This window comes from Pholis gunnellus (genome assembly GCF_910591455.1).
Source record: "Pholis gunnellus genome assembly, chromosome: 12".
NCBI lineage: Eukaryota > Metazoa > Chordata > Actinopteri > Perciformes > Pholidae > Pholis > Pholis gunnellus.
The window spans coordinates 21,127,208-21,140,591 of NC_136539.1; the positions used below are offsets into that span (position 1 = coordinate 21,127,208).

The 13,384-nt window shown below is 43.8% G+C and overlaps 3 protein-coding genes across 3 annotated transcripts; all 3 read left to right on the forward strand.

Annotated features, from left to right (window-relative positions):
* The first annotated feature begins 1,342 nt into the window (after positions 1-1,342).
* On the forward strand, positions 1,343-7,032 carry LOC306704387 (uncharacterized protein). The gene is made up of 6 exons (XM_079170707.1): positions 1,343-1,412; positions 2,168-2,241; positions 2,346-2,512; positions 2,599-4,578; positions 5,561-5,678; positions 6,504-7,032. The coding sequence occupies exons 1-6, from the start codon at positions 1,386-1,388 to the stop codon at positions 6,640-6,642; spliced, it is 2,505 nt and encodes an 834-aa protein (XP_079026833.1). The 5' UTR covers positions 1,343-1,385; the 3' UTR covers positions 6,643-7,032.
* Positions 7,033-7,397: 365 nt separating this feature from the next.
* On the forward strand, positions 7,398-10,281 carry c9h2orf80 (chromosome 9 C2orf80 homolog). The gene is made up of 8 exons (XM_079170708.1): positions 7,398-7,460; positions 7,555-7,636; positions 7,818-7,900; positions 8,846-8,936; positions 9,390-9,467; positions 9,589-9,676; positions 9,917-10,026; positions 10,198-10,281. Exons 1-8 carry the CDS (start codon positions 7,420-7,422, stop codon positions 10,264-10,266), a joined length of 642 nt encoding a protein of 213 aa, XP_079026834.1. The 5' UTR covers positions 7,398-7,419; the 3' UTR covers positions 10,267-10,281.
* Positions 10,282-11,190: 909 nt separating this feature from the next.
* On the forward strand, positions 11,191-12,635 carry LOC306704078 (gamma-crystallin M2-like; the record flags this gene model as incomplete). The annotated part of the gene is made up of 3 exons (XM_079170289.1): positions 11,191-11,202; positions 11,577-11,819; positions 12,360-12,635. 3 exons carry the CDS (start codon positions 11,191-11,193, stop codon positions 12,633-12,635), a joined length of 531 nt encoding a protein of 176 aa, XP_079026415.1.
* Positions 12,636-13,384: the final 749 nt, after the last annotated feature.

Here is a 13,384-nt window from a genome sequence, read left to right on the forward strand (position 1 = left end):
TATACTTTAAGTACTAGATATCCTGATCCACACTCCATACCAGCTGAAGGCGGTAATGCACCAACCGCCAATAAACCTAAAAAAAGAAGAAGAAGAAAAAGAAGACGAAGAAGAAAAAGTTGATTGAGGCATTTTGTTTCTGATTGGCCCTTCGCTTCTCTTTACACGTCCATGATTGGCTCTCAGCTTCTACGACACGCCCCCAAGCGCATGCGCATGCGCGGTAATGTGGCGGACTTTTTGTTTAGGTTCAAAATGGAATCAGACGGCAGCGTCTCAAGCGATGAATTTAGGGTTTTAATGTCACGATGAGCTTACTTTGACCAATTCAAAGTCCTCAACAAGGACATTTGTTTTTGAAGGCAACATCTACCGCTGGCTAACGGTCAATAACGGTACGTTTTGTGTCCAAATGTTGAGAGTAACGTGCTAGTTAGTCTGTAGTTAACGTGTGGACGACAACATAAACAACTTTTTTCGAGGTTGTCAGTAAAGTGAATCACAAACGGCCGCTCTTTGTTAAGACATGTTATGTTTACAACTGGGATAAGTGTCGATCTGTTACCAAAACATAGTAAAGTTAAAGTTAAGTATAGCGTTGAGATTGCTAGAAACGTTAATGTGTTTGACTACTAGCCCCATGCAGGCCACACATCACCCCTCAAAGCCGACGTTATTACCGTGACATGCTGCTGTGTGTGCTCTAAATCAGTGGTGTACAACAGCCAACACGTTTGTTTTCTTTCAGGTTATCGATTTCTTCACTCAGGCAAACTCTACATGTTCATCTAGTGATGTTACCTCGGAGGACTATGGACGCTTTAAAGTCCTCCAAGCAGACTGCAGCTAACGTTACAGCATCCAAGATCAAAAGCAAGATCCTCAGTGAGTCGGTCATTCACAAACGTATATTTCTGTAAACTGTACTATTATACTACAAGCTTTTCTGAGGGAGGAGAACATGTCGAATTGATATTGTGATTTTTCTTTCTTCTTTCATGGCCACACCAGACACCTCCTCCTTCTTCAAGGTCTCTCTGAAGACCAACAACAAGGCCTTGGCTCTTGGTCTGCAGGCCCAGAAGGAGAGGAGCAGGCAGCTGGCGATGGAGGTCGTGTACCTTCAGAAACAAGTGGAGGCTCTGTGCTTCGATCTGGCCGCCAAGAATTACAAGCAGAGGAAACTGGTTGGTTTTCTGTTTTCTTACATCAGTGAAAACCGAGGCCTGTTTTGCAGAACGCATACAGTTCTTACCATACAAGCATTGATAACGATGCACAGGCTGTGTCAAACGTGTGCTTGATGTTTGTTCATCTTGTTTTTCTTTCTGTCCCAGCTCCTCATCTTTAAATCTCTTCGGAGCAACACTCTGGAGCACTTGGACATGGCGGATGACCTTTTCCCCGACAGCGTAAGGATTACTCTGAAGAAGTCGTATTAATCACTGTTTTGTGATGTAGGTCTCAACAAAGTTACACACAATACTAGTACAGCATTATCTTGATTAGACACGAGAACTGTGAAGCATGACATGAGTATAGTATTCGTCTATGTAAACGTTTTGCAACCGGATTGTTACAAGATCTCTTTTGCAATAGAAGTCTCAAGGACAGCAGGATAAATGGTTAAACACACAACAAACAGAGCCACAAACAATCTCAGGCACCTCAAGTCATATTATACAATATCAATCAAGCTCAATCAAGTTCCCAGGAAACTTTAAAGTCTTTTTTTTAAGTCATTCCATTCATTTGGTGGGAAATACAGTCTCCCCATGTACATTATTTACTGATGGAGTATCAACGGTCAGGGGGAGAGAACATTAGTTATGTACAGCTTTAGTAGGAGACATTTATAAACACAAGTACGAGAGTGTAATTCTCTTCTTGTTGCTCAGTGAGGACCAGCCTACTTTGTCATTGAGAGATTCTATAACTCCTGTATTAATGCATGCATGTTGTTTTAAGGTAGAGCAGAGTATCTTCATAGTCAAACACAGACGTGACGCTGGAGGTGACACCCTCAAGATCTCTATTCTGATACAAGGAAAACATTTATATCTTTAATTCCATGGTCAATGGTTCCACTACTGGTACTACTACGATGGCCGCTGATGTCAAACTGTACCAGACATCATTTGTGATTGTGACTATTTATTACCAACAGGATCTTCCTAAACTATCTGAGGACAATAAGTCCTCGTCTGGGGACGTCGACAAAGAATGTCTTGCAGTGGGAAGGTGAGCAAATACTGTATTCAGATCAATACTGAAACATTTTTTGTTTTAGAAAGCTGGGAATGACATCTGCTATTTCTTTCTTCCTGTCTTGCCCCCCCCCCCAGCTTAACTCCCATTATTAGTGTCACTGATCAGTTACCTCCTCAGTTAGAAATAGCACGACATTTGTTGCCAGAACCGGAAGTACCAGCGGACTTGCCTGAAAAAATCATCTCTGCAAATGTCTTCAGTGTCCAGAACCGACCCAGAATGTCCACTGATCTTTTCAATGGTAAGGTAGCTTATAATTCAATTTAACTTCCCCGAGATCCCTGGAAATATGTAATTAGTTTATTGTCCACAAATTCTTTTTCACAGATATTGAGAGAACACATTCAAGCCAGTTTGTACAAGCTCCCCAGACAGGAACGTCCCGTCCGTCCAGCAGCCTGAGGGAGGAAGTAGAGAGGCTGTCAACGGTCTTCTCTCAATCTGGGTTCGATGTGAAGTCAGTCCGCTGTCTTCAGAACGGCCAAACCTCCTCAGCTGTGAGCCCGTGTGACAAACCCGAGCCGTCTCTCTCTGACGACGTCCCCCGTCCAAGTAGCTCAGACAAGGAAACCGAACCAGAACGCGGTACGAAGCAAGAGAAGACCGTGCTTCTGAATACCACGATGGAGATGACGCTCAGCGGCGCCCCTGAGATAGTCACTGTGGAAACCAAGGCCAAAAACACCGGCCGCACCGGCAAGCTGAAAAGCAAGAAGAAGAAAGAACAAGGCTGTGGGTCGAGTGGAGCTGAAAATCCACAAGCACAGAACTCTGCAGATGCTCCCGCCGGCACTTTGTTACCGACAGATGGGGATGTATTAGATGATATTAGAGACCCAGAGGCTATTGAGCTTCAGCCTACCCAAACACAGAGTAGGAGTGTTGCTCCCTCTCTCATTCCCAAACCGATGAAGTCCAAAGCTGTCAAGCGTCAGAAAATGCCGAAGGACCAATTAAAGTCTGGTGACCATACCAAGTCAAAAACAGGGTCCCAAGACATTGCCACACCAGACCTGGACGATTATTTCATGGATCCTAAAATTAAATTCCCCAAATTCAGCAGCGGTGTAAAATTACCACCAGGGAACGATTCAGCAGAAGAAGTCAGCTCCAAAGTCACATGCAGGAGGTCCCGGACCAAAGGCCGGAGGGCATCTTTGGTCACCCGGAAAACGTTCGTCGCTTTCCCTCCGCTCTCTCACGAAAGTGAGTCAAGGGGGTTCAAATTGAACGAGGTCCACGATGAAGCGGAAGGACAAGTTGAAGGACGCAAAGTCCAAGAACCGTCCGAAGAGTTCCCGTTCTGTGCGGATGAGGTCACACATCCGGAGTCGGAACATGTGGGCATTAAACCGCAGCGCAAAATGAAGGCTAATCCTGGGGGAGGACAGAAATCAAGATGCAGAGGGACGTTTGTGGTCTTAATGCCTTCTCCAGGACCCTCCGTCTGTGAGGAAGAAGAACCGTCAACGGTCATGGACGCAGGTGTCGTTCTGAAAGGTTCCGAATCAAACCCGCACAGGCAGAGTTTGAGAGCCCCTGTCAGGGAAACACCGAGCCCCTGTAAGCGTCCTTGTCTGGCCACTCTGGATTCAGGAGGCCCTCAAGAGGATTTGCGTAGCGGCATCGACGCATCTCCGCTGGATCAAGACTACACTTCGGCAGCAGAGTATCAGACGCCTAAAAAAGCCAAGAGAGAGGAAATGAGTCGAAGCTGTAAGAAGAAAGCCGCTCAGAGGGAGGAGAGCGACGATTGTTCAAACGACAGGAAGAAGAAGAAAAGTAGGAGAAGCAACATAAGGTTTAAACCCGAGGATGAAGGATGTGACCGCGGTGATGCCGCACCTCTCCGTGGCGTTGACGGGCCTGAAAGACACAAAGAGCAGTTCGATGATTTCCAAGTGGTTGACTCGCATTCGGACAACAGTGACAGGGGTGACATCTTTGAACATTTCTATGATTCACATCCCAACGGGTCAAAGTCAAGGATGACTCAGAATCTAAAACGATATAGAAAGACACCGAAGCTGCAGGCGACCACAGAGAGCAGAAATCCGAGGGAAACGTTTGTCGTCTACAGGCGGGAAACTCAAGACAATGTTCCTCAAGCAGACACACGGACGTCGAATGTGTCACACAGACGCACAGTGGACCTGCTGACGGACGAGACGCCACCGTGGCTGGACATGTACGTCAGCATGGCCGACACCGAGGCCGGCTCCTTGCTGGCTAGTCCCCGGAGGGAGACGTCGGGCAGAGCGGCAGTGATCGAGGAGTCTGCTGGTGTCACGACCGAAGCCTCTCCAGGTGTGCTATTCATCGTTATGTCTTTTTTTAAAAATATGTCTACCTTGATAAGAAGCGAAGATGGTATCTTGAGGGCAAAAATAGTCATTCATTAATGAGTGAATGAAGTTGTTGGTCGTGTTTGTGTTTGTAGGACTAAGTTCTCCGTGCACTCTAAACACAAGTAGGCCTACGTGTATTATGTGATAGTGAGTTATGTCACGTTACTGTCATGTCTTTCCTTTGGCTACAAATGTATTTGAATTGGCTTTAGAACGTGAGGGAGTGGTGCACTCCAGCCTCCTTTGCGTGGCTGGAATCAGTATTACAACAAACACTTGATCCTGACAAAAGAAATCACCTGACAAGACTTTGTGTCACCGGTTTCATAGAAAAATAATCGTGCCGAAACAGTTTTTTTTTTAATCTGGCAAGAAACAGTCTTTTTCTCTCACCTGTTTCACAGGTTAAAAAAAAAAAAATAGATTTAAGGTACATAGAAGGTTATCCTGCCAAAGCCCCTTTCACCTGTTCAGTCATAAGCAGGAGAGAGAGCCATTTAGAATAATAATAATAATAATAATAAGAATGCTGGCTGGCAAACACGCTGCCTGTTCGACTCAGGTAGTCTTGAGACCAAAACATCCAGCGTAGCACCAGGTGTGTCAGGAAGGAAGAAGTTCTCTCCCCCAGGATGGGGCGGGTCTTATCGGCTGAAGGCAGTGGCCTTCTGCCTCCAATCTGCTTGATGGCTCCAACCAACCAGGAACCAGAGACACTGAAAGACAGACACAGCAACACAACACACACACACACACACACACACACACACACACACACACACACACACACACACGTCCCGGCAGAGGCCGTCACAGAACTGACTTTAAAAAACGGATCACCAGAATTTCTTCCTCACTTGCCTCTCAGTAATATAAAAACATAGTTCCTTTTGTTGAATGAGTCTTAAACGACGACTTCATTCTGATGAATTGTGTTGCAGCAGGAAGAGTCTTATCACTGACCAACACCAACACCATCCAAACCCCCGGCAGTGAGAACGGAGGGAGGACCAGGAGAAGAAAAGGTGTCGTCAGTTATAAAGAGCCGACCCTCAACAGGTAAGGACATCTCGTCTGTGATCTGTTGTTACAGCATCCATGTACCGTGCATCTGGAAAGTATTCACCCCGCTTCACCTTTTCCACATTTAGTTATGAATGAGTTCAGTTGATTGGACGTGATTTGGAAAGGCACACACCTGTCTATGTAAGGTCCCACAGCTGACGGTGCATGTCGGAGCACAAACCAAGCCATGAAGTCCAAGGAATTGTCTGTGGACCTCCGAGACAGGATCGTATCGAGGCACAGATCCGGGGAAGGGTCCAGAACGATATCTGCAGCATTGAAGGTCTCAATGAGAACAGGGGGCCTCCTGCTCCAGAGCGCTTTGGACCTCAGACGGGGGGCGAAGGTTCATCTTCCAACAACGACCCAAAGCACACAGCCAAGATAACAGAGGAGTGGCCCAGACTCAAACCTGATAGAACATCTCTGGAGAGATGACTGGCTGTGCACCAACGCTCCCCATCCGACCCGATGGAGCTTGAGAGGTCCTGCAAAGAAGAACGGGAGAAACTGCCCAAAAATAGTTGTGCCGAGCTTGTAGCATCGTACTGAAAAAGACTTGAGGCTGTAATCGCTGCCAAAGGTGCTTCAACAAAGTATTGAGCAAAGGCTGCGAGTACTTATGTACGTGTTTATATTTTTATTTTTAATAGATTTGCAAACATTTAAAAAAAAAAAATGAATGTTATCCATTTTGGAATAAGGCTGTAACGTAACAAAATGTGGGAAAAGTGAAGCGCTGTGAATACTTTCCGGATGCACGGTACACCAGGAAACAGCAGTGAGTAATCGACTCTATTTATTTTTATTTTTTACCAGCAAAATGAGGCGTGGAGACAAATTCACCGACAGCGAGTTTCTGAGTTCTCCCGTGTTCAAGGACGGGAAGAAGAAGAAGAAGCAGCAGCAGCAGAAGAAGATCAATCCGAAGTTGGAGAGATCCATTCTGGCGGACTGATGATTGTTATTTTAACCTGTTTTTATTTTAAGTTGTTTGTTTTCTTAGTCAATCATATTTTGTAGACTTACACTAGTCTGTGTGTTCTAAAGCCACTTGTTTGCCAGTCATGTCTGGCTGGTAATGGTCTAAGAGATCGTTGGGGGTCATAAATGATTCACTCCAGGCGGTTCATCTGAGAACTCTGTTCCACATCCCCGTCGGCGGCTTGTGTTCAGAGAGGTTTCCATATTCAGAGCAGCACGACTGCAGATCGCCGTCTGTAAAGCTTCTGTAGCGTCATGTCTGCTCGTTTACGGTCCACCAGATGTGTGGTGAGTACAGATGCTTGTGTGTAAAATTAGATTTAAACATGCCACTGATTATTGTCTGCACATTAAAAAATATATAGATATATATATATATTACTTTTATTCGGTTTTGGATTTGTTGCACACAGCTGTTTAACCACTGGTTACAGAGATTGTATGTCTTAAGGTGGACTGGACTTACTGACCAGTTGTGTAGTTGTGTGTGTGTGTGTGTGTGTGTGTGTGTGTGTGTGTGTGTGTCGGTGTGTCGGTGTGTCGGCCCAACAAGGTGTCGGGTTCACGTCCTGACTACGCAGCAGTTAATTAATCCCTTATTTTTACGTTAATGTTATGCATCACTTGTTTTTCCACTTCGCTCGTTCCAGTCATCGCCGTGGTAATGAAGAGCATATTGTACTTTTAAGAAGTAATTCAATATTTAGATGTTTTTGACAGGAGTAGTACATGAAAGGATTTCATTCGCACAATGGAGGCGAGGCAGCTGAAGAGAGACGTTGAGGCGCTCATGTGAGTGGATGTCGAAAGCTCAGAGATCGTTGAATAAAAGCACATTTTAAAAGACAGAAGACTGATTCTTTTTTTTAATTTCTAATCGGAACAGAGGTGATTACATTGGGCAGAAACTCAGAGAGAAATCTTTTGATCCAAAGGGGAAGGGGACCTCCACGATGCTGGATGACCTGGTAACAAACACACATTAAAATACGTCATCACGACTGTGACTCTTGAGTTTACTGCTAACATCACTCGATAGAAGACACAACATGCAGAGGCAGAGCTGTACAAACATTATTTATTCTGTATACTAATCATTGCAGCAATTACTTGAGGATTGAGTCGCTATGTGTGTTTCATTTGTTCCAGGCTCACTATGACCTGGCTATTAGTGTCGCCCTGTGGTGGCTGGACAAAGACGAGGGGCGTGATGTGCTCGATGCAGACATCATGTAAGCTGCTCGTGTTTTTATGGACTCAAGTTAAACCAACGTAGAGGTGGAAGAAGTACTCTGATCATTTTAGTAAAAGTAGTAATAGTCCTCCATTCAAAGGTAAAGGGGCAAAAGTATTAAAAGCAAAGTAGTCATTATGCTTGCCCATATCACAATAATGTTTATTAGATTATTAGATTATAATTGATGTATTTTGTGAAAGCATCAGCATCACTGGCCTGTAAAGGTGGAGCTAATTATAACTGCTCTCTGCTGGCTTGGTTTGTGTATTTCCTCCCAGAGATCAGTGAAGTTTTATTTTACTGTAATCTATAATGATACATCATACTTTATCTATATGTAATATTTTGTATTAATCTGAATCTGCAAAGAAAAGTCACTAAAGTTATCGGATAAATGTTGTGGAGTAAAAGTTATTTCCCTCTGAGGTGGAGTAGAAGTATCAAGTGGAATGTAAATACTCAAAGTACACGTACCTCAACATTGTTATTGAAGTACAGTACTTCAGTCAATATTTGGACTAATAACTGAAGTTATAATTAGTTATTGTCTTGGAACTTTTTCAGTTTACCTCAAAAACACTGCTGGTCAGTGCATCTTTACAAAGCCAGCGTTCAAACTCACATTTTAGTAAAACGAAGCAAAGAAATGTGCGCGTATTGCTGCTCAAGACATCTAGAACATGTTTGTGAATATTCCTCTGAATGTCAGGTGTGTTGGAACGAGCCGATTTGTCGTACTGTGTGGGAGACGAGTGGAAATTAAAAATGTATGATGTTCAGCAGCACCAGGCGGGCTTATGTTGCTATATTTAGACACGGGGCTCATGGCCGGCATGTGGCAAAAGTGAACAAGGGGACAAGGGGCCCCTCCATCTCCTGGGGGGCCCCTAGATATCAATACTTGACTGGTTGCTAAATGAAGCTTTCCTCTCTACCACAGTGGAGCAACGAGCAGCTCGGGAGGTGCTCGGTATCCTAATCGCTTAGAACGGGAGGCCATGATCCTGTCGTCCTTTGCCGGGATGATTATGGTATGAGAACGTGTCACTAATGCACAAATGCAGCTTTTGTTAAAGGGACAGTGTGTAGGATTTGGTCACAACTGAATACCGAATCTGAGTGCAAAACCGTGGGAGACCTACGGTAAACCTTCACGTAACGTAAAAACATGAAAGGCTCTCTGTAGAGCCAGTGTTGGGTTCGTCCATTCTGGGCTAAATGTAGAAACATGGACTCCGTACAGAAGACCTGCTCCCTCTGTAGATATGAAGGACTCATTCTGAGCTAACAACACAACGATTCTTAGTTTCAGGTGATCATACACGTGTGAAAAATCATATTCCATTTCTCTTAATAGATCCCTGAAATGCTTCACACTGGCCCTTTAAATCCTGGTGTCCCAGACAGGTTACATACCTTCAACAAAAAAACAAAAAAAGTCCAGTTTGCTAGTTGCTAACCTCTGCAGCATTTCCCTGCTTCAGAGTAGGCTGCCAGTGGAGGAAATCTTGGCTCTGTACAGATGTAGACCAGCTGCTTCATACCCAAACCTGAGATCCAAGGTGCCAGCATCCCGACTAATGTCTCGTACTCTAAACAGACACAGTATACATAGAATTACATCGTACCCATTTGTATTTCATAATTTCGGTGATTTATAAATGTGATATGTTTTCATCCTAGGGCACAATCGTGTATCCCTTCACTCTGTCCTACCATCCGTTTGCAATGCTCGGCTCCTACAAGGCTGTTTACCACTCAAAGAAGCACAGTAAGTGTGTTTGTGACAAGTTATAGCCAAACAATGCCGACTCCTACTCCTGTTCATTTTGTCTCTTTGTGTGGTTTAAACTCCGCAAATAGAACAAAGAAATTAAATCAATTATCTCAACAGAAATTGTGTGCAATGATAAAAGTAAATCAAATGATAAGTAAGGAAAGTCACTGTTACACACACACACACACACACAACACAGCTGAAGTCAACAGTTGTGTCAAAAATCCCTCAAAGGTCAAAAGTTGAAGCGATGGCTGTCTGAGAGGATGAAGGCGAGCGCCCCGCCCGGACGAGTGTCGGTGAACTCTTCGTCATCTTCCTCCTCGTCTCACTCCTTCCTCAGTGTGAGTAATTTATTCTGCACATCCGTCTTTTATCAGGGAAAGGAAATGTGAAGATGATCTAGAGTAGACTGAATCTGTGTTTGTTTGAAACGTGTTTGAAGGAGCTCTACTGCCCCCCTGTGGACCTAAACAGACATGTTTATCTAACATCTTCTCTCCTCTCTCTGTCAGGACCACAGTGATCATCAGGAGAAGAGAGCCGAGCACTATGAAGGTTCACTGGAGTCTCTGCACGACTGAACTCTCCTTCCTTGCAGTTTGATTTTGTCCTCTCGATGGACTTTACATTTATTTTCTTGAGGAAAAAAGTGTTAGAGTACAATAGTTCTGCTGTCTTTACTTCAAGTGTTCACTTGATACTGTCACGCTGACAATCTTTAAACGTCAGTCTTTGCAGATTGATTCAAACGTTCAGTATTTTTGAGGCAGTTGATAACACAAAATACCTCAAATTACAAAATGTTATGCCAATAACATTTGACTAAACTAATAAATAACTACTTAACACATACTTTGCATAAGTATTTTTATTTTCTGCAACTTTATACTTCTTTACTTTTCAGATGGAGATTTAATCTAAAACAAAATATTTTAATATATATACCAGTTAGTAGTTACTAAGATGTTAAGATCTCTGTGTTCAACTGTAGTAATTTAAATGTATAAATAGCTGCTGCAACCCAATCCACATGATTAATAATGAATAAATAACGTTACAGCTCGAGTGTTTCCCTGTTTCTCACACACACATATTCACATTTTCCATCAAGTATTACGATTTTCAGCTCCCACACTTTCAAATTCCAACAAAGACCGTGTTGTTTTGTGATGACCTCTGACATTCTGCGTGGAAAGATTAATCCACTTGCTGCTGGATTAGCGGATTAAACGTCCCCATGCTGATGTGCATATCAATAAAGAGGGCACAGTGGGTCAGTAATTTGCCTGGTAGGACTTTTGCATTGATGATTCAGGGATTTCTGCTCTATGCCCAGGATCAGGAGCGTTGGCAGCGATGCCAGCGCATTAAATCCCCACTCATTGAAAAAACAGCTCAAGTGGGATCTGCTAACCCTTTGATTGAGGTTTATATAGCGGGGCTCTGGGGCTGCTTTGTGAGACCAACATTTCCCGTAGGTGACCGGCTCCAGCACTCTTTGCAGGATGAGTAGTAAGGTAAGTGTCTGTAATGATACTCATAAACTGGTCAGACTTGTGATTGTAACCAATGCAATGCAGGACCTACTGGAGATTAATGCAAACCTCTTAACAGTCAAATCTGTCTGTTTCACAATGAAATGGTTACATTTGATTGGAATGCTTTGATATTAACTCTCCCACACTTAAAAGTGTCTTTGACTTCTTTGACTTGCTTTATGTTGAAGAAAATCTGCATGCAGGAGGTTCTTGTTCATACAGCAGGGACACGATGCAACAACCATAAACCTTGCAGGATGTGCAACGTTTACAATTTAAAGAGAAGATGTCATACGTGTCAGTGTTTGAGGATTGTTATTGTGCACTGCCTCTGTTTTCTCTCCTGGACTCAGATCACATTTTATGAGGACAGGAACTTCCAGGGCCGCTCCCATGAGTGCGACACCGACTGCCCTGACATGCACCCCCACTTCAGCCGCTGCAACTCCATCAAGGTGGAGAGCGGCTGCTGGGTTCTGTATGAGAAGCCCAACTACACCGGCTACCAGTACGTCCTGACCAGAGGAGAGTACCCGGACTACCAGCGCTGGATGGGCTACAATGACACCATCCGCTCCTGCCGTACTTTCTCCTATGTGAGTAAACGTTCTGTTTCACAGGTTTAGTTTTGGTGAAGACCTGATGGACCGCGATGAAGAGGAACGAATGCTCCTTGGTGCTGTTTTGTAAGAGCTCTCCAAACAGTAACTATGTTAAAGTGAATTAAAGAAATATGATAGCAACTTGCTTTTAATGTTTGTTTGTTTTTAAGTCTCTAAATCTGTTTTAATTTATTTTGTGTCTGCATGACGAATAAATACAAATCCTATTTTATCCTCCCAACAACCATAAACTTCCACAAGATACTAAACTAGATGGAATTAACTGGAGGTACATGATTTGTCTCCATTTCATTTGCAGAATAAAATAAAATAAATTTGGAGAAAAAATTGGGAAAAATATGATTCATGATCAGGTGTTAAATTCCAAATGTAAACGTTAATCTCAGGCAAAAGAATGAAGGATAATCATTAGTACATTCAGGACAAAATACGCCGTCTCAGACACACGAGGAGGGCTCCTGACGCACTGATGCTCTTCCTGTTCTAACGCTGCGCTTCACTGTGTTCCTCCAGACCAGCGAGGGCCCCTACCGCATGCGCATCTACGAGCGCCCCAACTTCCAGGGTCAGATGATGGAGTTCAGCGACGACTGCAAGTCGGTGCAGGATCATTTCCGCAGCCGTGACATCTACTCCTGCAACGTCATGGAGGGCTACTGGACCTTCTACGAGCACCCCAACTACCGCGGCCGGCAGTACTTCATGAGGCCCGGAGAGTACCGCAAGTTCAGTGACTGGGGGGCCACCTGCGCCACCACCGGGTCCTTCCGCAGGATCACAGAGTTTTAATCTGGAATCTCACTCGATGCTGTTGATGCTATTTGCATTTCAATTCTCAATCCTCTAAAACACATTTATTTATGGTAAATTAATCAAATATGTGGTACAATAATGGAGTGGGAAAGAGATTGACCCGGCGCGTCAACAGGAAATCATGATAATAAACGTAATAAATGAATCTATTGAATCTATTTTCTCTGTGCTTGTGAATACATATTTTAGTGTTTGACTGTTAACTCATGAAAAAGCCATTTGGGGCAGAAAAATCAAACACACACAAACATCTTCGGTGATAGCAGTAGTATAACTATTATTATTATGTTACTGTTGTCTGTTTCCCACGCTGAGCTATGTGTGAACACAAGCGCCACGTCACCACACATCATTTAAAATAAAAAGGATTCAAGGAGAGATGCACCGATCCGATACCGATATCCTGCCGATACTGACTCAAAAAGCTGGATCGGTTATCGGTGACGATCTAATTACATTCTGTGTTTACATCTGATAACATGTGCGTAGTTATGTCGTGTGTCAGCAGCACGCTGGCAGGCCGCACAGCTGAACATGTCACCTCTTTGGAGGAATTTCACGCTTCCTGGTGCACGATTTACTATTTATATAATTATTTATAAAATGAATTAACAACTCAAGTAAACTGATACCTGTGGGTTTACAGTTTCTTTACAAAGTTAGGAAAACAATGTTTAAGTGAAGCCTGATGCAGCCAGTGTTCCCAGTCACCAGTGAGGCATACA

Bases quoted from the DNA above. Each gene is read 5' to 3' on its own strand.
- LOC306704387 (XM_079170707.1), top strand. From the start codon at position 1,386: ATGGCGGATGACCTTTTCCCCGACAGC. The intron at 1,413-2,167 runs GTAAGGATTACT...TATTACCAACAG, and splicing joins ATGACCTTTTCCCCGACAGC to GATCTTCCTAAACTATCTGA. The intron at 5,679-6,503 runs GTAAGGACATCT...ATTTTTTACCAG, and splicing joins AAAGAGCCGACCCTCAACAG to CAAAATGAGGCGTGGAGACA.
- c9h2orf80 (XM_079170708.1), top strand. From the start codon at position 7,420: ATGGAGGCGAGGCAGCTGAAGAGAGACGTTGAGGCGCTCAT. The intron at 7,461-7,554 runs GTGAGTGGATGT...TAATCGGAACAG, and splicing joins AGAGACGTTGAGGCGCTCAT to AGGTGATTACATTGGGCAGA. The intron at 9,468-9,588 runs GTGCCAGCATCC...TTTTCATCCTAG, and splicing joins ACCCAAACCTGAGATCCAAG to GGCACAATCGTGTATCCCTT.